This window comes from Tiliqua scincoides, chromosome 4, assembly GCF_035046505.1.
Source record: "Tiliqua scincoides isolate rTilSci1 chromosome 4, rTilSci1.hap2, whole genome shotgun sequence".
Taxonomy (NCBI): Eukaryota; Metazoa; Chordata; class Lepidosauria; order Squamata; family Scincidae; genus Tiliqua; species Tiliqua scincoides.
Genome location: NC_089824.1, coordinates 10,552,401 through 10,575,440, shown reverse-complemented (window position 1 = coordinate 10,575,440; position 23,040 = coordinate 10,552,401). Strand labels below are relative to the sequence as shown.

General features: G+C 44.8%; 1 protein-coding gene across 3 annotated transcripts in view; it reads right to left on the bottom strand.

The window, feature by feature from the left end:
- LOC136648140 (dynein axonemal assembly factor 11-like) overlaps nucleotides 1-23,040 on the bottom strand; it is a 58,002-nt gene that overhangs the window by 24,277 nt on the left and 10,685 nt on the right. For all 3 annotated transcript variants that reach the window (XM_066624168.1, XM_066624167.1, XM_066624169.1), the window contains exons 6-12: nucleotides 22,192-22,267; nucleotides 20,753-20,814; nucleotides 9,770-9,937; nucleotides 7,966-8,043; nucleotides 3,518-3,690; nucleotides 1,664-1,896; nucleotides 1,054-1,239 (exon numbers count right to left, since the gene is read on the bottom strand). In XM_066624168.1, the coding sequence (XP_066480265.1) occupies nucleotides 1,054-1,239; nucleotides 1,664-1,896; nucleotides 3,518-3,690; nucleotides 7,966-8,043; nucleotides 9,770-9,937; nucleotides 20,753-20,814; nucleotides 22,192-22,267 (976 nt within the window). The remainder of the gene's footprint in view (nucleotides 1-1,053; nucleotides 1,240-1,663; nucleotides 1,897-3,517; nucleotides 3,691-7,965; nucleotides 8,044-9,769; nucleotides 9,938-20,752; nucleotides 20,815-22,191; nucleotides 22,268-23,040) is intronic.

The following is a 23,040-nucleotide window of genomic DNA, read 5'->3' as shown; positions in this document are numbered from 1 at the left end:
GGGAGAAAAAATCCTATAAAAACCCCGGGCTTCAGAGCCTTCTGCTCTTCATTTTTCCTTTGCCCATAATATTCTTCCCTGCTGTTGGCCTGTGGAAAGTTAGTGTTGTGTCAATCTACTCCCATTCCAGCTGCCATCCAAGGACCACTGTGAGAGCCAGCACCCATTTAAATGCACTTTCAGTAGTGCAGGAGCTGCTCATGAATAAGGGGTTTCCATACCACTGGAAGACATCTAAGGGGCACCTGACTCAGAGCCCAATTGTAAACAGTGTGCGCTGGCTCACCACCAGCACGTACTGTTGCAAAAGTGCTGTAAAGCATGTTTGTGAGCTCCCAGCACTGCCCAGCACTGGAACTAGCCCAGCACCAGCCAGCACTGTACGAGTGCTGGTGGAAAACTGGTGCTCCGCTGCTTGGCAGTTGCCCAAGCTGCCAGGCGGCAGAGTGGTAGGTGAAGGCATAGGGGAGTCAGGGAGGAGGCATTCTGGGGTGGGGCGAGAAGGCAGGGAGGATGCATGCCAGGGAGATGGAGTGGGGAGGGAGGGCTCCACCAGATCCCGAGCTCCGTGTCAGGCCCTACAGCCCGACACAGAGCTATCTAATTCTGCAGCAGCTCCAGAGCCCTGTTCTTGCCCAAGGAGGCGGCTGCCCGGGCACTGGATGCTGCAGCAGCTGTTTTTGCTGCCGCAGCAACACCACACTCTGGGCAGCTCAGGACTGGGCTGTCAGTTTGCTGCTACCCCCTGACCTCCCAGTCATTTCCTTTTCTAGTAGCTGTACCCCACTTCCTCTTATTTTTATCAGGTCTCATGGCATCATCCCCTGCAGATACATTCTACAGCAGGAAAGTGAAAGCCGGCACCAATAAACTTGCCATGTAGATTAGCGAACACAAACATAGTAAATGCAGCTTTGATAGGGAAGGAAAAATCAAAAAAGCCATTTAAAGACAAAAATCTGATATTGTGAATAAAGAAAAATCAGTGCACACTTGTTTATCATTAAAACATTTACCATTAGTTTGGGAAATACATGCCAGAATTACATATACCTGTTTTCTTTTCCTTTCTTCTTCTTTTCAATATATTTGTGAGCCTCTAACCTTGCCTCTGGAGTGTGAGGCACGGGAGTCTCCCAAAAGTCTCTCTCTTCTTTATCTTCCTCTGTCAGCAATTTACAATATTCATTCTTTTCCTCAGTTTTCTGGTGGTTTTCTCCCTCTTCCACAGAGTAAGGGCTGGAAAGTAATGCATGAAACAGTTTTAAAAACACTCTAATAATAGGAGAGAGTGCCAACTAAATGCTGGCCATAGCATCTAATAATTTCACTTTCTGAAAGTGGAAGTTGAGAAAATCAGGGGCTTCCAAGAGCTTCCAAGAACCAAAAGTGAACGTATACCTATGTTTGAAGTACCTTCTATAGAGCTTGACCATTGGTCCATATAGCTCAATACTGACTCTAAGCTGACTGGCAGGAAGCAGCTTTGTCCAGAGTTTCAGACATATGTTCTACCCCTGGGCCCCCCGTCATGTGACCAAGAGATATGTATGTCTCCGAGTCCTTACGTTACATATGGTATATGCCAAGTATTTAAGACTGTCCAAGACAGAAAAATATCCATATAACAAGAAGGAAACAAAAAAGAGGTCCATGCACATACATAGTGGGGTTAATGTCTGCGGAGTGTTGTACATCAAATCCCAGCTGATATTCCATCTCTGCCTCCTCTTTCTTCCATTTTTCTTGTCTTTGCCTTTCTGCTTTTTCTTCTCTTTCAGTGGACCTTTTAAGAAGGTAGGCCTGCTCCTGTTCTTGGATTTGTTTTACCACCTCAGGATAGTTCTGTACAGCCCGAGTCCTCTCTGAACGTGTGATCTCTTTCCCATCCAGAAACTGAAAGAGAGGGGCAAAAATATAAAATTATTTACATAATCAAGAAATCAATCTCACTTTCTGTTCAAGTTTCATGAAAGTGGAATCACAAGTTCCAGAAACCATTTGGCACTGCCTTAGGGTACAATCCTATCTAACTTTCCAGCACCAGTGCAGCTGTAATGCAGCCTCGAGATAAGGGAACAAATATTCCCAGACCCTGAGGAGGCCTCTGTGACTGCTTCCCCACCACAGGATACAATACTCATCCCACTGGCACAGCTGCACCCACACTGGAAAACTGGATAGGATTTGGCCCTTAGTCTGTGTGTCATAACTGAATGATTATGCTTTTACTGCATTTTTATGAAATCTTTGAAATAGACCAGGGGTCTCCAAACCCCCGCCTGGGGGCCAGATGTGGCCCACAGAGAGCCTCTATCTGGCCCATGATCAGCCTCTGATCCCCTGAGAGCCTCTGGCCCAACTGAACAAACACAACCTGAGTTGTGCTTATTAGTTGGCAACCTTCAGTCTCGAAAGGGGACTAGGGGAGGGCACCAGGATGAGGTCTCTTGTTATCTGGTGTGCTCCCTGGGGCATTTGGTGGGCCACTGTGAGATACAGGAAGCTGGACTAGATGGGCCTATGGCCTGATCCAGTGGGGCTGTTCTTATGTTCTTATGAAAGACTATGGTATCGCGCTCTGAATGGTGGTTCTGGAACAGCATCTAGTGTGGCTGAAAAGGCTGATTCGGGAGTGTCAATCCCTTCCACACTGGGAGCAAGTGCAGTCTGTCCCTGGTCTGTCTCCCTGGCTATGGGCCTTCCTTCTTTGCCTCTTTGCCTCAGTCTGTTGGCCAAGTGTTCTCCTCTATGGAGAACTCGTGCAAGGAAAGCGCCCTACAGGTAGACCACAGCTGCGATACAAGGACATCTGCAAGAGGGATCTGAAGGCCTTAGGAGTGGACCTCAACAGGTGGGAAACCCTGGCCTCTGAGCGGCCCGCTTGGAGGCAGGCTGTGCAGCATGGTCTTTCCCAGTTTGAAGAGACACTTGGCCAACAGACTGAGGCAAAGAGGCAAAGAAGGAAGGCCCATAGCCAGGGAGACAGACCAGGGACAGACTGCACTTGCTCCCGGTGTGGAAGGGATTGTCACTCCCGAATCGGCCTTTTCAGCCACACTAGACGCTGTTCCAGAACCACCATTCAGAGCGTGATACCATAGTCTTTCGAGAATAAAGGTTGCCAACAATGAATGATGATGATTTGCCATAAACAAAGACGGAAAAGAGGGAATCACTCCACATGAAGACAGAAGGGAAGAAGGTGGAGCATGTGAGCCCAAAGTTCCCCACAGCTCATTCATGTCACACATGGTTTGGTTTTAAGTCTGAGCCACCTCACTGCAACATTTGTTCCAGGAAAAATTAAATGCAAGCTGGCCATTTGTCTTCCAGAAAATTATAAAAATCTGCCTTCATGTACTGCTTTTGCATCTCATGCTAAGCAAATTCATGAATAATTTCACCGCATGCTAAAAGGACTTATCTGCATTTTTCAACAGCATGCTGGATTAACTATTTCTGTATCCTGGCATAGAGGAAGGGGATTACTAGTGATATAGTAAGTAAAACATACTTGCAGTTGATGAAGAGTGGCAACCACAAACATCCTATAACCTTCAAAATCAGTGCATGGGTTCCCAGTGAGGAAGAGTTCTTTAAGATGTATGTTGCTTTTCAGGACCTTAATACTGGATAATTCACCAATGAAATTTGCAGTCAAATCAAGCTTCTGCAAGTCTTCACAACCTGCTTGGAAAACATAAGGAATAGCTTTATCATCATCGAACAATTTGTTCAGATCACTCCAAAGCCATGTCTGAATCTGATCCATGTGGTTAATGGCTGTAACAGAAAGCCCTTTCCACATGTGCTTCCTGAGAGGAGTGCAGCGCAATCCTATCTTGCACTGGAATAGGCCTGCAATATATCCAGTGCAAGATTGGGGCCAGAAGTGGGTCAACCAGAGGCAAGGGGAAACTTTCCCCTTACCCCCAGGTAAGCCATCACAGCCCCAATAGTGCTCCTTGGACGTGCTTAAATACAGAAAAGAAATCTCAGAGACCAAGGAAAACATTTATTTATCATGGATTGAAAAGTGAATTATGTAAACAGAGCATGTGTTTCAAGGGAAACAGTAATTTTAAAAAAGTAGCTTTGCACAATTCCAATGCATTCTGCACACTGCTAGCAGGTCAGAAGGTTCCCTTTGTAGAGCATATGGATCACGGTAATAATATAGAAACTTATTTGTATTCTAAATCAGACTGACTATTCTGCCAACACATTCAAAATTATTTCAGGCTTTTTCCATTATATATTTCTGCAAGATAGAATCACAGCAATGCCTAATAAAGACTGAAATAAAAGTACATTTAATGTACACGTCACTATAACCCTATACTGGGTTATAGTTATAACACTATAACACTATAACACTATAGTTATATCACTATAACAACGACAGCCACTCTTTATAGCCTTCATAGATCTCACAAAGGCTTTCGACCTGGTCAGCAGAGACGGCCTCTTCAAGATTCTCCCCAAGATTGGATGTCCACCCAGGCTCCTCAGCATCATCAGATCTTTCCACAAGGACATGAAGGGCACTGTTGTCTTCGATGGCTCCACATCAGACCCTTTTGACATCCGAAGCGGAGTGAAGCAGGGCTGTGTTCTTGCACCAACCTTGTTTGGGATTTTCTTCGCTGTCCTGCTGAAGCAGGCCTTTGGAACTGCAACAGAAGGCATCTATCTCCGGACCAGATCAGACGGAAAGCTCTTCAACCTCTCCAGACTGAGAGCAAAATCCAAAGTCCAGCTGAAATGTCTGCGTGACTTCCTCTTTGCCGACGATGCAGCTGTCACTACCCACTCTGCCAAAGATCTCCAGCAGCTCATGGATCGTTTTAGCAAGGCCTGCCAAGATTTTGGACTGACAATCAGCCTGAAGAAAACACAGGTCATGGTTCAGGATGTGGACTCACCTCCCTGCATTACAATCTCTGAGCATGAACTGGAGGTTGTCCATGACTTTGTGTACCTTGGCTCAACGATCTCCGACACTCATTCTCTCGATACCGAGCTAAACAAGCGCATCGGTAAAGCAGCTACCACGTTTTCCAGACTCACAAAGAGAGTCTGGTCCAACAAGAAGCTGACGGAACATACCAAGATCCAAGTCTACAGAGCTTGCGTCCTGAGTACACTTCTGTACTGCAGCGAGTCATGGACTCTTCGCTCACAACAGGAGAGGAAACTGAGCGCTTTCCACATGCGCTGCCTCCGACGCATCCTCGGCATCACCTGGCAGGACAAAGTTCCAAACAACACAGTCCTGGAACGTGCTGGAATCCCTAGCATGTATTCACTGCTGAAACAGACGCCTGCGTTGGCTTGGTCATGTCGTGAGAATGGATGATGGCCGGATCCCAAAGGATCTCCTCTATGGAGAACTCGTGCAAGGAAAGCGCCCTACAGGTAGACCACAGCTGCGATACAAGGACATCTGCAAGAGGGATCTGAAGGCCTTAGGGATGGACCTCAACAAGTGGGAAACCCTGGCCTCTGAGCGGCCCGCTTGGAGGCAGGCTGTGCAGCATGGCCTTTCCCAGTTTGAAGAGACACTTTGCCAACAGTCTGAGGCTAAGAGGCAAAGAAGGAAGGCCCATTGCCAGGGAGACAGACCAGGGACAGACTGCACTTGCTCCCGGTGTGGAAGGGATTGTCACTCCCGGATTGGCCTTTTCAGCCACACTAGACGCTGTGTCAGAACCACCTTTCAGAGCGCGATACCATAGTCTTTCGAGACTGAAGGTTGCCAATACCAATACCACTATAACCCTAACTAAATGGAACAATTAATGCCTCCTTAGTGGCTTGTCATTTAGCAAACATTTTTATGGAATGATTGGGTGAAAGTGGTAAATCTTTCTGGGTCATTTACAGTAGAGGATTTAAATAGTTGTGATTTTATAAGGCACTATCCCAGAGGGACTGATTTCGAAGTAGGTGACAGATGACATAAATCACACTTGCCCTTTAAAATTTAATGGCACAGGAATAGCTTTGTTCATGAATTGGATAAACTGGCCCTGAGGTCTCATTCTAGCATGGTCAAATTTTGCTCAAATTAGAGGAAACAAATCAGATGGAAAAGTCGAAATGAAGTACCGTATTTCAAGACGTACGTTGGACTTTTATTGCATGTCTCTCAGCAGTTCCCAAACTGTGGGTCGGTGGCCCACCAGTAGGCCACGACCCAATTTTGGGTGGTTTATGAAACTGACAGGGTAGCTTAGGTTATGTGTATCGAGGGTTAAACAACCTGCTACTTGTGGGGAGGACTGCTGCCCAACCACCACTATAGACACAGGGGCTTGAGCAGCTGGTAAAGTGAAACTTTTTTTAGGTGATCCTGATGCTAAAAAGTTTGGAAACCAGTGCTCTAGATGCAAGCAAAAGTTAGATGTTCCTGAGATCCAATCAAAGAGACTTGCATGGGACAACACAATCCTATGCCTGTTTAACCAAAAGTACATTCTGCTGAGTAATGGAGTTTAGTTCCAAGTAAATAGGAGTAACTTACCTGGGAGGGAGACCCAATGAAATCAATGGAGTTTACTTTGCTAAATATATGCATAGGATTGTGATGTTCAGCATTTAACTGTGTGCTGTAGACTAGAACTGTACTGTAATTCAAGTGCTACTAGATTACAGGGGCACACCGCTTAATGACAAACTGCTTAATGACTGACCACATATATAATGGTGATTAATGTGCAACAAAGAGGCTCTTAATGAGGCAGTCCAGTCTCCCATGGCCTGCAGCAGAGTGTCTGTTTACACAACAAAGAGACTCTTAATGCAAAGAAGATGCAGTCTGTAGTAGCCAGCCCAGTGATCGTCTGGAGGTGAGTATCCGTTTACACAACAAAGGCACTAGATTGGGTTGAATGTTTGCTTAACGACCTAATCACCTTACAACAGGGATTGGAGAACATATCCCCATAGTTAGGTGACACCCAACAAGTAACACCTGTACACCCAACATTCACAATTTGGTAGTACTTGTTATGTCCCTCCAACCAGAGACTGAATATACATCTTCATAGAGGGAGGCTGAATTGTCACAATCCTTGTCTCCTAGTATAGATTCTTCAGTCTTTGCTGTGGACAAAAGGCCCCACTAGCTGAAGAACACAAGAGCAATCTACAGAGTTGGGGGATGTGATGCACTCCAACTGGACACAACTACCATTTCAAGCCCCTCTCCCAAAATACACCAGGATCTCAGAAGTGGAGATAGCCATGAGTCCATGTCAAAGCTCAAACTAGAAGGAACAGAGTATACCTGATAACACAAGGCCATCTGTAAGCCCTTCTATGATGAGGACATCACAAACCCAGCTAGCCTCTTCATCGGGGTCCCTCTAATGCTCAAGGAGAGATGGGGATAGCTATGAAGTATTTCACTTGCTGCTCAGATAGTGCGGATGCAGTATATCTTCAGACAAAGCCCTTGGCCAGGGCTACAATCCTATACACACTTACATGGAAGTAAGTCCCACTGAATTCAAGGTGGGCAAATTTAGCTTAAATTAGAGGAAACAAATCAGATGGAAAAGTCAAAATGAAGTTTGTTCAAGAGAAAGAGCTGGGAGACATCTTTAGTTGCCCTCTTTTGCACCTTTTCCAACTCTACAATATTTCCTTCTTGAGGTATAGTGACCAGATAATTTGTTCTCGAAATAGAGTGACATCTCTACCCAATATCCTTCAGATCACTGGTTCAAAACCCACTAAGTGTTTTGACACAGAAGTGTTTTCATGGGTCGTTCCAGTGGGTATAAACACAGCATGAGACAAGTTAAATACATTTGTTTCTAATGAAAAGGATGTGTGCCAAAAGTTCAGAAATGTTCAACAGTACCATTATCTCACTCAGAGACACAAATGTTGAGAAACTATTCCTACACTAACAAGTATTATTATAGAAGAGTTTTTAAAAAGCAAAGGTCCTACCTTCTAGATTTTCAATTTTCTCAATGTTATTCAAAGCCAAATTTAAGTATTCCAGCTTCTTCAATTTGCTAACATTTTCTGAAACAGAATTTATTACATTGTATGTCAATGCAAGGATCAGCTTAACATGTCCTACTTTGTACAGCAGATAATACTTCTTAAAACTACCAAACCGACAAAAATTAAACACAGCAAAAAGATCCTCAACAAAAATCCAAAGAATAAGCCATTACTATTTTATGCAGAGAACTTATAGCTTGTGAATTAATCATGCAAACGTCCTATGCTGGAAAAAGAAAAATACAATGAAATGAAATAAAGACATAATTAAGGATCTTCTTATCCAAAAAGTCAATAAGAGATGGAGTTGTCTGTTCATTTCAGGAATTCAGCAGCTTAACACACACTAACCAGCTCTACAGCCTTAAAACTTGGAGAAGTTGTGACAGTTCAAAGAATAAGTGGAGATTGCTGGTAGCAATGGCTATACTAGGAATGAGGATGGATGGCAGAACCAGCACTATGCCCCTTATAAACGAGCCAGATCACATAAGCATTTTGGGGGGGGGGGAAGAGCCTGAGAAGAAGATTTTGCCTGGATGGCCTTCTCAATGCCTCACTTTCCTATTGCTTGCAAACTTCTCTTGGCTGTAGCTTTCACTATGTTTATAGCTTGAGGGTGTGAAAAAGAATTCTGGAACTCCCTCCCATTGGAGCCAAGTACCTGTACTTCCCCCTCACTGTTGACCTTTCAGTGGGGGCTAAAATTCTTTTTCATTTGATATTTTTCTATCTAGCGGTTCGTGCTTTGGCATCTTTCTCATGTTTCATTGTTGCTGTTTTATGCTGCTACTGTTTCTGGAGGATCTCTTTATCTATTTTAACTAACTGTAGGTATTATTTTTATGTCTTGTATTAAGTTGCAAACCTCCTTGGACACATCATATTTTGTGGGTGGAAAGGTGGCATATAAATCTTAAAATAAAGAAGAAAGAAGTTTTTGATGGTTATTCCCTCCTGTTTCCACAAAGCAGCCTAAGAATAGCATCTTGTCAAACCATTTTGAGTCTTTTTAATATGACATATGCTTTTATGCAACCTCCACTGCCTCCACTGCAACTCCATATATCCAGTTACGAAAAAGGCTACAGGAGTCAACCTCGAGACAAAATATGGAGCCGGAGTCCCTGAGGCAGTTCATGGCTGAACGCAGTCATATTCTGGCAACTCCTGCGACGCCGCTGGAACCAACCGTATTGGCTTCTGCCTTTCCATTGGACCATTTCAGCGACGTGGAGAGGGGAGATTTGCTGCATGGGAAACAGTCTATCCTCCATATCTACTCTACCCAGGCTTTATGCACTGGAGAGGACACTCTGTTCCAGAACCACCATTCAGAGCACAATACCATCATCTCCCGAGACTGAACAATGCCAACAACTATGCTTTTATGAGCTGAGCGGGAAAAGAAGGCTTTTCGTCTTCTCAGACTTTGCAATGTTTTACTTTAAGGATCTGTGTATTGTATCTTAGAAATACTTTGTTGCTGGTCTGAAATATATCATAAAGTATAATTTGTAGATGAGAGTGGAATTGAAATTCAAATTAATAATAATTCGTAAGGATTTGTAAGGCCTGGGTGTGTGGGATAATACTCCTACTTTATCTGATTTACAATAATTGATGATGGCATTCAAATATATGGAAGAATGAACATTATCCTATTGCTAACTCTCTTTCCTCTGTAGGTAATCACAGACCATTTTAGCTTCTTGAAACAGTTGCAACAAACAAGTATACTTACCAATTTTGGGAATCAAGTTGAACTGAAGATATAGAATTTTTAAATCCCTGCACCATTTGTCAATATGTTCCAGTTTCTCTATATTCTGTTGGTGTAAGGAAATTTCTTCCAAGGAAAAGATTTCACAATTGTTGTGCTCTGCCCGTTGTCTAATGAGTTCTTCCGTGACTGAAAGAAATATCAGAGGACATGGACAGATTTCTTTTATAAAGTAAGGTCACATTCATTTCTTCAGAAAATCACCTATGTTTGCACTCTACATTACAACATAACCCCAAATTCTTTGTAACACAAAGGGAGTCTATAACAGTAAGGCACTTCTTAGATATATCAATGCCATTCGGCTGAGGACCATAGTATGAGGGTAGAGGTGATTAACACTTCTACTCTCATACCATGGTCCTGATGGGGCCCAATCCTATCTAACTTTTCAGGGCTGATGTAGCTGCAGTACAGCCCTTACCTTGAGGAGGCCTCTGTACTCTTCACACCCCCCCCCCCACTGCAGGATGCAGTACAAGCCCTGTTGGCATAGCTACATTAGTGCTCGGAAGTTGGATCGGATTGGACACTGGGTCTCCAATACTGATCCTTGCTTCAAAAAGGAAGCTATTATGGGGTGCAAATAGCATCTTCCTTCCTGGGGTGAGCAGCCACTTTGGGTGAGGGCCCAATCAGAACCATGATACGGGGGGGGGGGATGCAAAGAGCAGCTTCCCTCAAGGACCAAACAGCAGCTTTGCATCCCCCCCCCACATGGATAGGGAACATGGTGTGGGGAGAGGGGTTAACCTATGCTTCAATCCCTAATTGGATTAGGCTCTCTCAGCTGTTTAAAAAAATATTTGAAAAAAAACCAGAAATATGACAGAGCATTTCATGTCACTCCTATTTCGCTCCCCCAGAAGTTGATCTCAAAAGAATTCCTGAAGGCAGTAATTTTGAAAACAACTGGTTTGACCTCATTGGAGTATGCAGCTTAGTAGCTCTGAAAGTAGAAAAGTAGGCAGAAAAATAAGAGCAAAGTACCAATGCGATGGACAGACTCTGCTAATGCCTAGATGATCTACATTAGAAAATCTCATCTCCAAAAACCAAATCTCACAGTGGTCCATGAATTACAATACAATCATATTTTGTGTCAAATATATGCATTAAACCCAAGACAGCAACACATTCCAATATTAATACTTTACACAGAATGATTTGGATGGCTGACATTTATTTAAGCTTTGAAATTATGCTGCATAAATGATGTTATGCTTCTTTTATTTGAAAAGCAAAGGCATTCGGAAAACCAAAAACACAACTGTGGATGAGATGGGAAATATTTTGGGCAGCATCTTTGGTTTATTAAACTTGTTTTTATACAAACCCCCGCCTTCCTTGGATCAGAAAAAAGATAAATATGTTAATAAAGATGAAAAACAAGAAATGTAAACAGTTCCTTGGCAGAAAAACTAGGGATTTGCTGTGAGATTTGTACAGACTGCAAAAGCCTTGTATTAATTATTATTATCATCATCATCATCATCATCATATTCACCTTAAGGAATTTTCAGATTGTGTATGAGATGCTATATTTTAGACACAAATTAAGGAAGAGCAGCGAATGCTAGAATGTATATGTGCCAGTTTGAACTGGTTCAAACGATTTCCTCTCCATATGGAAACTACTGTATAGATCTCTGACGGCTGCTAGAAGTATGGTAGATTTGCCTGTTCATAAACTACAATTCCCAGAATTCTTGGGAAAGGAGCCAATAGAAGTCCTCTCTTAGCCTGTAACAGATTTGTTACAAATCATTTGCAACAATGATTTGTTGCACAAGAAATTAAAGATATTTATACAGGTATGCTGTTTTTGAATAAAAAATTTTAGGCACAAATTAAGGAAGAGCACAGGCCAACCCATATTTTGCTGTCTTAAAAGTCAGACCTATCCCTGACTATTTTTGGGGTGCTGATTTTAAAAATGGCATCAGTTTTGTTCTATCATATATAGTTTTGGAGATATGGCATTGCCTAGTTATTAATGGTTCAAGCAGATTCCTCATGAAGATGCTCTGCAGTATCTCCAAAACTAGATACGAAAGGGCAAAACTGATGCCATTTGTAGAATCAGCACCCCAAATTCATATACAACCACCATAAGTTTTGAGAGAACAGTTTTTCTGACCCTCAGTTTCACAGGAGGGCTTTGCACAGCGCTTTGCACAGCAGAAGAAAAGGGTGGCTGGTTCCAAAGAGGCTCACAATCTAGGAAGAAATCCCAGGGACACACCAGCAACAGTCACTGAGAAGGTGCCATGCTGAAATAAATACAGCCAGTTGCTCTCCCTCTGCTAAGTCTAAAGAGAACCAACAATCCCAAAAGTGCCTCTTTTTAGCTACCACTTGTCATTTGTTTTGCAGCATCCAGGTGTGTTCCTCCAAGCTGCCATCAGTGTATTATCCCAGCACTTAAAATTGCAAGACCTGATCCAGGGGATCCAGCCTTACATTGCAATTCCCTGCTGTTTTGCCTACTGTCAAGCAATGCATCCTGCAGCCTTCAGGTAAGGGAACAAAGATTGCCTTACCCTATGGGGGATGGCCTCCATGATTGCCCTCCACCCAGTGGCATAGAGGGGTGCAAAGCACTAAGTTTTGCAGGGAGCCTCAACACTGCATGCAAGTGGCCCCTCCCCCTCAGAGGGAGCCATTCCACACAGGGGGACCAAAACAGAGATGAATGCCACAGTAGACCCAGGAAAGAGGCGAATGCCTCTATTTTGCTCCCCCTACCCGGAATGACTCTGAAGGGGAGGGGGAGAGACCGCTTACACACCATGGTGAGGCTGCCCACAGAACTTAGTGCTTTGCCCCCCCTTTAAGCTATGTCACTGGGTGGGGGCAACCATGGAGACCTCCCCAAGGTAAGGGAACCTTTTTTCCCTTACCTCTGGGTTGCATTGATGTTGGAAAGTCGGATAAGGCTGGGCCCTGAGGCACCCAGCCCAGTTGGCCACCTGAGTGAGCCGGATCCACCTGCCACAGCAACAGACACACTTACCTATTGGAAAGTCAGTCCCATTTCAGATATCTGATACCTGGTATCTGATATCTGATACCATCTGAGGTACCGTGAGTGTGCCTGGTGGTGTGGCAAGTGGATCCGGCTCACTCAGGTGGCCTACTGGGCTGGGTGCCTCAGGGCCCAACCTTATATAGATATAGATATATACACATATAAATACATATACATATATGCTACCCACGTGAGTGTGTGTGTATATATAATTCTCAGGTATATATTGTTACCCAGGTAAACAAAGACTTTGGGAGGAAAGACTTTGCCCCCTACTCACTCCGCACCATGACTGCCCCTTCAAGCCTTTCCCACCCTGTTTTGCCCCCGCTGCCTGGAATGGCTCTGAAGGGGCAGGAACACTTGCATACCAAGGTGAGGCTCCCTGCAGAACTTAGTGCTTTGCCCCCCTAGCTATGCCACTGGGTGGGGGCAATCATGGAGCCCCCCCCCCAAGATAAGGGGGCCTTTGTTCCCTAACCTCAAAGCTTCATCGGTGTCAGAAAGTCGGACCGGGCTCAGCCCTGAGGCACCAGCCCAGTTGGCCACCTGGATGAGCCGGGTCAGCCTGCCACAGGAACAGCCTGAGAGCCCAATGCTGGGCATGTCTACTAAGAAGTAAGTCCCATGCTGGCCAATGGGGCTGACTCCCAGGAAAGTGTGACTAGGGTGGCAGCCTCAGAGCCCCCATCCTGTGCGTGTCTACTCAGAAGCAAGCCCCAGTGCAGCCAATGGGGCTTACTCCCAGGAAAGCATGACCCAAAGACCCCCCCCCAAGAAAGAGGGAGGGAAAAGCCCCCCCGCCCAGACACTCACCCCGCACCATGATTGCCCCTTCCAGCCCTTCCCAGGGACCATTAACGGACGCCGCCGTCGCCAAGGCAACGGGGGCGGGGCCCGGCGTTCCAGAGGAGGGAGGGTTCTAGAGGTAAGCGAGAGTCAGGCAGGCAGCGACTGCCGGCGCCGGATTGGCAGCCTCTGCGAGCTGCGATTCCCCCGGTGGCCGAGGGGCGTCGCTAGAGAGGCCATTGCATTGGAAAGGCTCTGCACTCAGCGCCTTGTGCTCCCCCCCCCCCCGACTGCATCACTTTGCATTGGGAAGGAGGCTGAAGGGCCAGCTCGGTTTCATTCTGCAGGCGAGAATGAGGGTGCTCTGGACCCCACTTCCCTTGGAGGAGGGCTGCAGAGCGTTCCCCCCAGTGCTTCTGTTTCCCTCCACTCGGGGTAGGAGTTGTGCAGAGGGAGCCTTTCCCAAGGCAAAAGCATGAGGGGCACACAGGGATGCAGGGGGTGAATGGGGGGTACTCTTCTCCCTCTCACCCAGCACCTGAACCAGGGGACAGCCACTGACAGCGAGTGTCTGTGGAACTGCCTGCCACAGGATATGCTCTTTACAATCTCACATGACACCAGAACCAGGAACATCCTCTAAAATTCTGTCTCTGTGGAACTCCCTGCCACAGGATAGGGTAATAGAGTGGACGGGGGGGTGCGCTTCTGCCTCTCACCCAGCACCAGAACCAGGGACATCCTCTAAAATTGTTCCTCTGTGGAACTCTCTGCCACAGGTAATGGTAACAGATAGAGTGGATGGGGGGATGCTCTTCTCCCTGTCACACAACACCAGAACCAGAGACATGTTCTAAAATTGTGTTTCTGTGGAACTCCCTGCCACAGGATATGGTGATAGAGCGGATGGAGGGATGCTGTTCTCCCTCTCACCCAACACCAGAACCAGAGGATGGTCACTCAAATTGAGTGTCTGTGGAACTCCTTGCCACAGGATATGGTGATAAAGTGGGTAGAGATATGCTCTTTTCCCTCTCATACAACACCGCAACCAGGGGACAGCCACTAACTGTGAGTGTCTGTGGAACTCCTTGCCACAGGATATGGTGATAGAGTGGGTAGAGATATGCTCTTTTCCCTCTCACACAACACCAGAACCAGGGGACATCCTCTGTGGAACGCCTTGCCACAGGATATGGTGATAGAGTGGATAAGGAGAGATGCTCTTCTCCCTCCCTTACAACACCAGAACCAGGGGACAGCCAGTAACAGTGAGTGTTGGGAGAGCTAGGACAGACAAAAGAAAACACTTCTTTACCCAGAGTGTTGTAAGTCTCTGGAACCCCTTTGCCACCCGATGTGGACATGCAGTCAGGCCAAAAGTGGATTGGACAGATTAAAGTCTATCATGGTTTACAAGCCATGATGTGTATGTGCAACCTCCTGGTTTTACAAGGAGGTTGCACATACCTCAGAATGTCAGATGAAGTGGAGGGCACCAAGATGCAGGTCTCTTGTTGTCTGGTGTGCTCCCTGAGACATCTGGTGGGCCACCGTGACATACAGGAGGCTGGACTAGATGGGCCTGATCCAGCGGGGCTCTTCTTATGCTCTTTTGTGGAGGGGGCACGCCCCAAGTGAAAAGCATGTGCAAGTACATTTTCTGAACCGGAAAAATGTACAGGGAGAGAGCACTTCCCTTTCTCCTTTCTTCTCCTGCAGCATTTCCCAAAGAAAGGCAGAGACCCTCTCCTCTGCACTTGTAACTAGTTAATCTCACTCTTGCTTGTATTTATTAGAGAAGAACACATTGCATTGGGTGGGGTGTTTATGGGGAGCTTAGTCCAGCCTGAGGGATCCATTGGGACAGCCAGTGTCAGAAGGGAGGATGAAAGCTTTTCCCTCACTGCAGTTTCAATAGGATGAAACAGCAGAAACAGAGGAAAGGAATTTTAACAGGGGGTACAAAGTTTTCTTTCAGCCCCTTCCCTTCTCCATTGGATCATCATTTCATACAATCACTGGATCATGACAAATTACAAAATTGTATAGAACTATGTAGGCTAACGCAAAATGAGAAAGCTAGTCTTGACACAGTATATGCAAACATTTTCTGAGATCCCAGGGAATTTCTGGCTCTCTTCCCTTGGATCTCAAGCCCCCTTTTTGATCCTGAGCCTGGGTACTACACCCCCTCATGGCCCTTAGCAGAGGAGCCTTTGGTCTGATGATTGGGTGTTTGTATTTGCTCTCCCATGATCTAGTTTATTTATTATTATATTTTATTGCCTTGGAATTTATTGGTCATTGTGTCCTGAGTTTAATTTGTTTTGGGACTGGTTTTATTCTCGTGTAATCCATTTTGACTGATCCAGTTACTGAAACAGAAATGTGGGTCTGTGAATGATCTTGGAAATAAGTCATAACTTCTGATCCCAGCCTGTGAGATGAAGGGGAAAGTGGGAGATAACAGAAATCATTGTTTTCCTGACACCACCTCTGTGCACAAAGGAGGGCTGGTCTTTTCAAGTGCCCCTTGTAGGAAAAATGAACACATTCAGTTGTAATACGGCACCATCTGGTGGCTTGGTCCTGGCAATAAAAAGGAAATTGGTCAAATGCAACCCTTTTCCTCTAAATGGTTTATTTTTTGTTGTTGTGGGTTCTTGCTTCCTTCCTGTAGCCTGCCACAGTGCACAAAAGACAAGGACACTGTTCCACCAGTTATTACACAAGTGTACCACATTTATTGTCATAAAACATAATCTATTCTTAGGTATATTTGAGGTCCTGAATCCAAAAATGGTATCAGATTTGCCTGGTTGTCTCTAGTTTAGGGGGGTATGGCATAGCCACCTTATACACTGCTTCAAGCAACTTCCTTGTGAGGAAGCTGAAGCCAAGTCTTTCTCATGAGGAAGCTGCTTGAATCAGCATATAAGGTGGTTATGCCATACCCCCCTAAACTAGAGACAACCAGGCAAAACCAATGCCATTTTTGGATTCTGCACCCCCAAAATATCCTAAATTTGTTCAAACATCCTTAGCAAAAACTTAGTGCTTTGCTCTAGCTACACCACAGTTCCCAACAACTCCCAACAATTCAGAATAGCAAATATCTCCACAACCTGAAAAAAATGCTTGTGCTTTATTCATGTTATAAATGGATACCTTTATTGTAAAAAAGGTGCTACAAACACAGTACAGTACAGGTGTATGCCAAGCTTTTAGGGTTAGGCTTCTTTATGTTACGTGCTGGTTAAACTCAGCAAAGTGCTCTTAGAATAGCTTATTACAGTGTTCCACAGCTATGCAAGATGATGCTTGTATGCAAATAAGACAAACCCCAAGAAATTTGCAGTTCAGAGATTTACTCTGGCAAAGTCAGACAGAGAGCTCGGTATCACTTATGCTGATGTTTTATTTATATTATGTCCTTATTCCAAGTAACTCTGTGCCAAGTATTCAGAGTGATGCTTTATCCTCACAACAACCTTGTGAGGTAGGTTTACCCTGAGAGATGGTGATTTGTCCAATAACTGAATGGGAACCTGATTTTTTTGCTTCTAAAGGAAATGTCCAGTCTAATCCTGTGCTCTCATAATATTCATCTCTCTATGTATTTATCCTGCCCTTTGACAGTGATGGGGACCATGGCAAGGTGATCAAGACAAGGCCACTGAGGTCAGGGGAGGGGATCTGACAGCTGTTGGTTTCTGACAAGGCCCAGTCCTCCTCAGGAGCCAGGATAGGCATCAGCAGAGGGAATCCCCAGGGTGCTGGGCCCTTGGCACAAGGATACCTTTGATGGACACTGCCTTTGGATAAGCTAGTGGTGAAGGCCTGATACCAGCCCCTCTTTGTGCATTTGCAGGGTGAGCACTCTGTGTGCATGCACGCCCTGCCCACTTCCTGGACCACTAAGCATTTTTGCTTAATCACATAGGGGGATGACCATTTAAATGAACATGGGAGAGGTCATTTGTCCAGTCAGTGCTGTCCATAAAAAGACTCAGCATGCCTGGGAGTAAGAAGAGCATGCACTTTCACAGTACTTTCCCAATGAAAATTTGCAAAGATGGGCTGTTCAATATGTATCATCCGAAGCAGCCATTGTGAATAAAGGTGGCAATCCTACACACAAGGGCAGCCCAATCCTGAGCTGCCCGGAGCGCCCAGGCTTGGCGGCACCGAGCAGGGCTGCCACTGAATCCTGTGCCTCCCGTGCTACCGCAGGAGGCGCCTCAGGAGAAGGGGACGTTTGTCCCCTTTCCCCGAGTAAGGTAAGCAGCTCTGGAATGGGGCTACTCACTTTACCACTGACCAAAAGGTCGGTGGTAAGGAAAAGGTGCTTGTGTAGGGCGCACAGCCCTCCACCAGTGCCCTGGATCCTGCAGAGCAGTTCTGTGGATCCTCCTCCTGCCCATCCCCCGGCACGCCTCTCTCCGCCCCCCGCCAGCCTCCCCCCTCCCTGGATCGCTTTCTCCCCACCCCTGTCCATGCCCCACCTCCCGTTCCACTGCTCTGCAGTCCGGGAAACCACCGAGCCGTGGAACCTGGGCGACCGCCCTGTGCTAGCCCAGCACCGGCCAGCGCTGGGCTGGCACTGGCGGGAGCCCGGCGGTGAGCCCCGCAAACCTGCCTTGCGTGTGCACGGATTCATGGGTTTGGACTCTAACTGCCCAATCCTATCCACACTTTCCTGGGAGTAAGCATCATCGACACTAATGAGACTTACTTCTGAGTAGACCCAATCTGAGTAGATTGGGCTGTAACTTGGGTATAAGCCTCTCCACTGAACATGGTGAGTCCATATAGGTATATATATAACATGCTGAACTCTCATGCTTTAGCTCAGTGTTTTTCAAACTATGGGCTGGGGCCCACTAGGTGGGTCCCCATTCATTTCAGTGTGTATTTTATTTTTAATTATATTAGACTTGAAGCTACCATGGATTGTGACTGCATTTGGGAAAATGTGAACAGGCTACTATGCATATGCTTTTAACAATGATAGTCAGTGGGGCTTACTCCTGGGTAAGTGTGGATAGGATTGCAGCCTTTTAGATGTTTGAGGAATTTTTTAAAAAACAGATCAGCAACTGCTTGGGAGGGTTAGGTTCTTCTTTATTTTAAATAAATTCTTAAACATGTATTTATTGTAAACTTTTAATTTACTCTCTCTCATCTGATCTTGGAAGCTAAGCAGGGTCAGGCCTGGTTAGTACTTGGATGGGAGACTGCCTGCGAATACCAGGTGCTGTAGGCTTATACCATAGTCTTTCGAGACTGAAGGTTGCCAACCGTTTACCAATTTACTCTCTTACTTAATTTAATTAATTAAATTTGATTTTTGCCTCATGGGGGTGTTAAAAATTTTTCTGCTTGACGATGTCACTTACGGCCTTGACATCATTTCCAGGTCATTGACATCACTTCTGGTGGGTGCCAACAGATTGTCATTGTCATTCTAAAAAGCAGGTCCCAGTGCTAAAAGGTTTGAAAATCACTGCATTAGATGGACGGGCAGTAGTTTTCCAACTGTATTCTAGGGAATCTTAGGCTTTCTTAGAAAACACTGTTGGGGGGGGGGGCTCTTCAAGGAGGAGATCAATAATAGTGGGCAAATATTCCAGAAAAGAATTATTCATGACTACTGTTTTCCCCTGTAATGCAGAAACAGAACAGAGGGGGTGTATTCATGGCAGAGAAGTCTACAAATGGCTGTTAGTCATGATGGCTTCATGGCACTGACATGTTCAAAGGCTGTACAGTACTGACACTGAATATCATTTGCTGGGGAACAACAGTGGGAGAGAACAGTTTCTTTTGTGAGCTTCTGAGAGGGATCGGTTTGGCCACAGTGTTTCAGTTGGATTCACTGGGCAGTAGGCACACACTTCTAGAGAGCGAAATTAGTCTACAAGCAGCATCCATCCCTTGTGAAACTTGGTCCTTTTAGGAACTACAACAGCTGAGAGGAGGAGGTCCACTCAAGGATATGATTTGTACTCCGTACCAGTCCTGCCCACCTGCCCCATCGTCCTGCAAATTATCATTTTGATGCGATGTCAGAAGAACCTGAAGGGGTTTAACAGCATTCCATGTCGCTCTGACTTCTCAGATACTCCTTAAAGGCATGTGATTTAAAAAAGCAAGTTTACAGATGTTCCTACAGACACTCATACATGTATCTCAGAAGTAATGCTGAACCGATGAGGACAGTTCTATAGTGGACAGAAGATGGCATCAAGAGGTGGCTAGTGCAAAAGTGCCAGCAGACCTGCTTCAAAAAAGGAAAAGTGAAATTATGGCACTTAAAATCACCTAAGTACTAATCTTTTTCAACAGAGCATACTTCAGGACCAAAAAACAGGAAGTAACACATTTGTTAAGATACAACAGTATCCAATTTCCCTAAAGCAATGGCTCATACGTAGAGGTGTTTGTTTCCAGTGAGTAAGATAGCATTACAGCCTTATTGAACCCAATGGGCTTACTTCTAAGTAAGGTAAATAACACCATTTTCAAACACCTCAACTCAAACTGTTGAGAGTGTTTTATCTTTAAAAAAAAGGGTGTAGTAGGGTAAAGTTGCATGCATTTATGTAGTTTGGCCCTCAAATAGAGCTAGCATCTCAGGACAGTTTTAACTGAGGGCCAAACTACATAAATTTTAAAGATTTATACCCACCTTTTGGCAAAAATGATTCCCACCATGAGACAATCTCCTACAACTCTTGATTCACAGAACACATGCAACTGATTTTCCCCAACAAGAGCTGCTTTGTCAAGGGTTATTTTGTTGCAAAGCAAGCTTACCTTACTTAAAAGAGCCATAAAATATCACCTGTGTTGAACAAAATGAAGTTATACCTTTAGTATCTTAAGTAACGGATTTACCCAAGATGAAGAAAGAAAGAAAAAAGCAGGTCACCCATGAATATTTAGATCCTGGCTGCACAATTTGCCTGATTTCATTTCCTCTCTCAGTTTCTACCTGCATCATATTTTATAACTGATTTGGCCGTAATAATATTGAATATTGCTCATTTTTAGGTTCATCAGGATCCTTTGAACGACTGTGTGAGGGAGAGTGAGCATAAGAAAAAGTTTTTGCTTACAGATTAATATGATCAACAACAAGGAGCTCAGCAGAGTGGTGAGGAGTCCATCCAGAAAGAATCTGAAACCACAAAAATCATTCCCATTTACTGAAGGTCAAGCCTATGCAAGCTATTCAATTCCAGTTGACACCAGCTGCAACTCACATGGAACCTGCGTTATATTCAAACAATACACATGTGCTCTACATGTCCTTGCTATTTTTCCTAACATGCTGGAGGTCCGCTGTGACCTCTCCCAGAGTAGTGAGGTCTCTTTGATACAGCTGCTCGTATCAAATTGAAGAGTGACAAGATACCTCAATCCTGTCTCCCCAACCCCTGACCCCAGCTCTGGCCCAAATTCCCCCCCCCCTTTTTTGGTTCCCAAGTAGGAACGCAGAGGGCAGGAGGTAATGTTGATCACAAAAACGGCCTGAGGAATCGTTAGACCAGCAATTTTCAACCTTTTTCATCTCATGGCACATTGACAAGGCACTAAAATTGTCAAGGTACACCATCAGGTTTTTAACAATTAACAAGGCACGCTATGCTGCCAGTGGGGTTCACATCCCCCCTTGGCCCTATTAATAAATTACCTTCCTCCAAATTCCTGTGGCACACCTGCGGACCACTCACGGCACACCAATGTGCACAGTGGTTGAAAATGGCTGGATTAGACACTCCCTTCTCCCAACACCATGGCTGTGATCAATTTTATAGTCCCTGTTAGCAATTTTATAGTCCCTATAGGCTACATTTTGGTTTATTTTTGTTAAAACCTAAGTTTTGCTATATAAATCTGATTTGGTTTTGGTGTGTGGCTGTTTAATTTTTACAAAACCTTTCTTAGCAGCTTTGAGTTATTTGTTAATAAAAGATAAAGATACACATTTTTAAAATATCAATAATATCACAAGTTTGAATTACAATGTGCCATGAAGCCAGCACGGAGGGTTTGCTGGTAATTCAAAACCATTCCGGGGGCAAATGGCTAGTCACCTGTCAAGGATTGTGCTGTATGTCAGATTTGCAAATTTTTAAATGTTTTAAATAATAATAATAACTTTGTTACCCCACCTTTCTCCTGGAAGGGACTCAAGGCAGTTTTATATTAAAGCATCATTAAATCATCATCTTCACTTCACAACCTTTATTGGCATATAACAAATAAACAAAATAAAACAAAACAAAATTATAACAATCACTAAAAGGATAAACATAATGAGGCAGGGAGGAGGGAAATAATCCAAAAATAGAAGAGGAAGAAAGAAAAAGTAAAAGGAAATTTTTTAGGAAGGGGGGGATATTTTAATAATTTGGGATAAAAAACTAGCAACTGCTATAGTAATGTTTGCTTGATTATCACTAAGCAGAACGAAAAGGGGATCAATAAATGGACCGGCAGGATGGCGTAAAAAGGGCTCCAACATCATTAAATCAAAAGTTATTAAACTTACCTTGCAAACAGAGAAATGATGAAACATGCAGACAGCATGACCATTTGAGAAAGGTTATTTTTCACTGGAAAAGTTTCTAACATAAACAGAACAAAGTTATTGTTAATATACATGGAAAAATCATACTTTCCTACCAATGTCTCTGTTTTGAAACGGTACATTTGCCTATTTAACATATGAATGCTGAGCTACTAAATAATGACTTTCCAGTAGTCATGTTAGGGTCCAATCCTGAACCTGGTTAGTGCCGGTGCTGAGCCCTAGCACTGGTGCTGGGTGCAGTAAATGCCGTAAAGCACATAAAATCCGGGGTAGGAGGGTGCAGGATTGGCAGAACTCAGCTTCACCGGATCCTGAATCTCTCAACTCTGTACCAGCAAAATAACCAGCAGAGACTTGAGAAGCCCCATTTGGGGCTCTCCCCAGGGGGAGAGAAGGGGGAAAGGAGACGGTTGGTTGCTTCCCTGCGCCCATTGGATACAGCAGTAGCCACTTTGGCACCACTACTCCAGCGGGCGCCGGGAAGCTCAGAACTAGGCTGTTAGTCTGTTGCAGCAAAACCAACAAAGACAGTTGTAGCACCCTAAAGACTAACCCATTTGTTTCAGGATCAGCTTTGGAAGACTGCTCTCATCCTCCCTGCCTCGCTCCACGCCCTCACCTACCTCTCTGCTGCCTGGCAGTCAATCATTCACTCATTGACATGTTTCTTGCCCCTAGGACAGTGGTTCCCAAACTGAGTGCCGAAGTGCCCTCAGGCCCCATGATGAACTCATGGGGGCACTGCGAGATGTCTCCAGTGGCCTCTTCTTCTGCTCTCCTGGGTGCTGCTGTCTTGGATCTCACAAA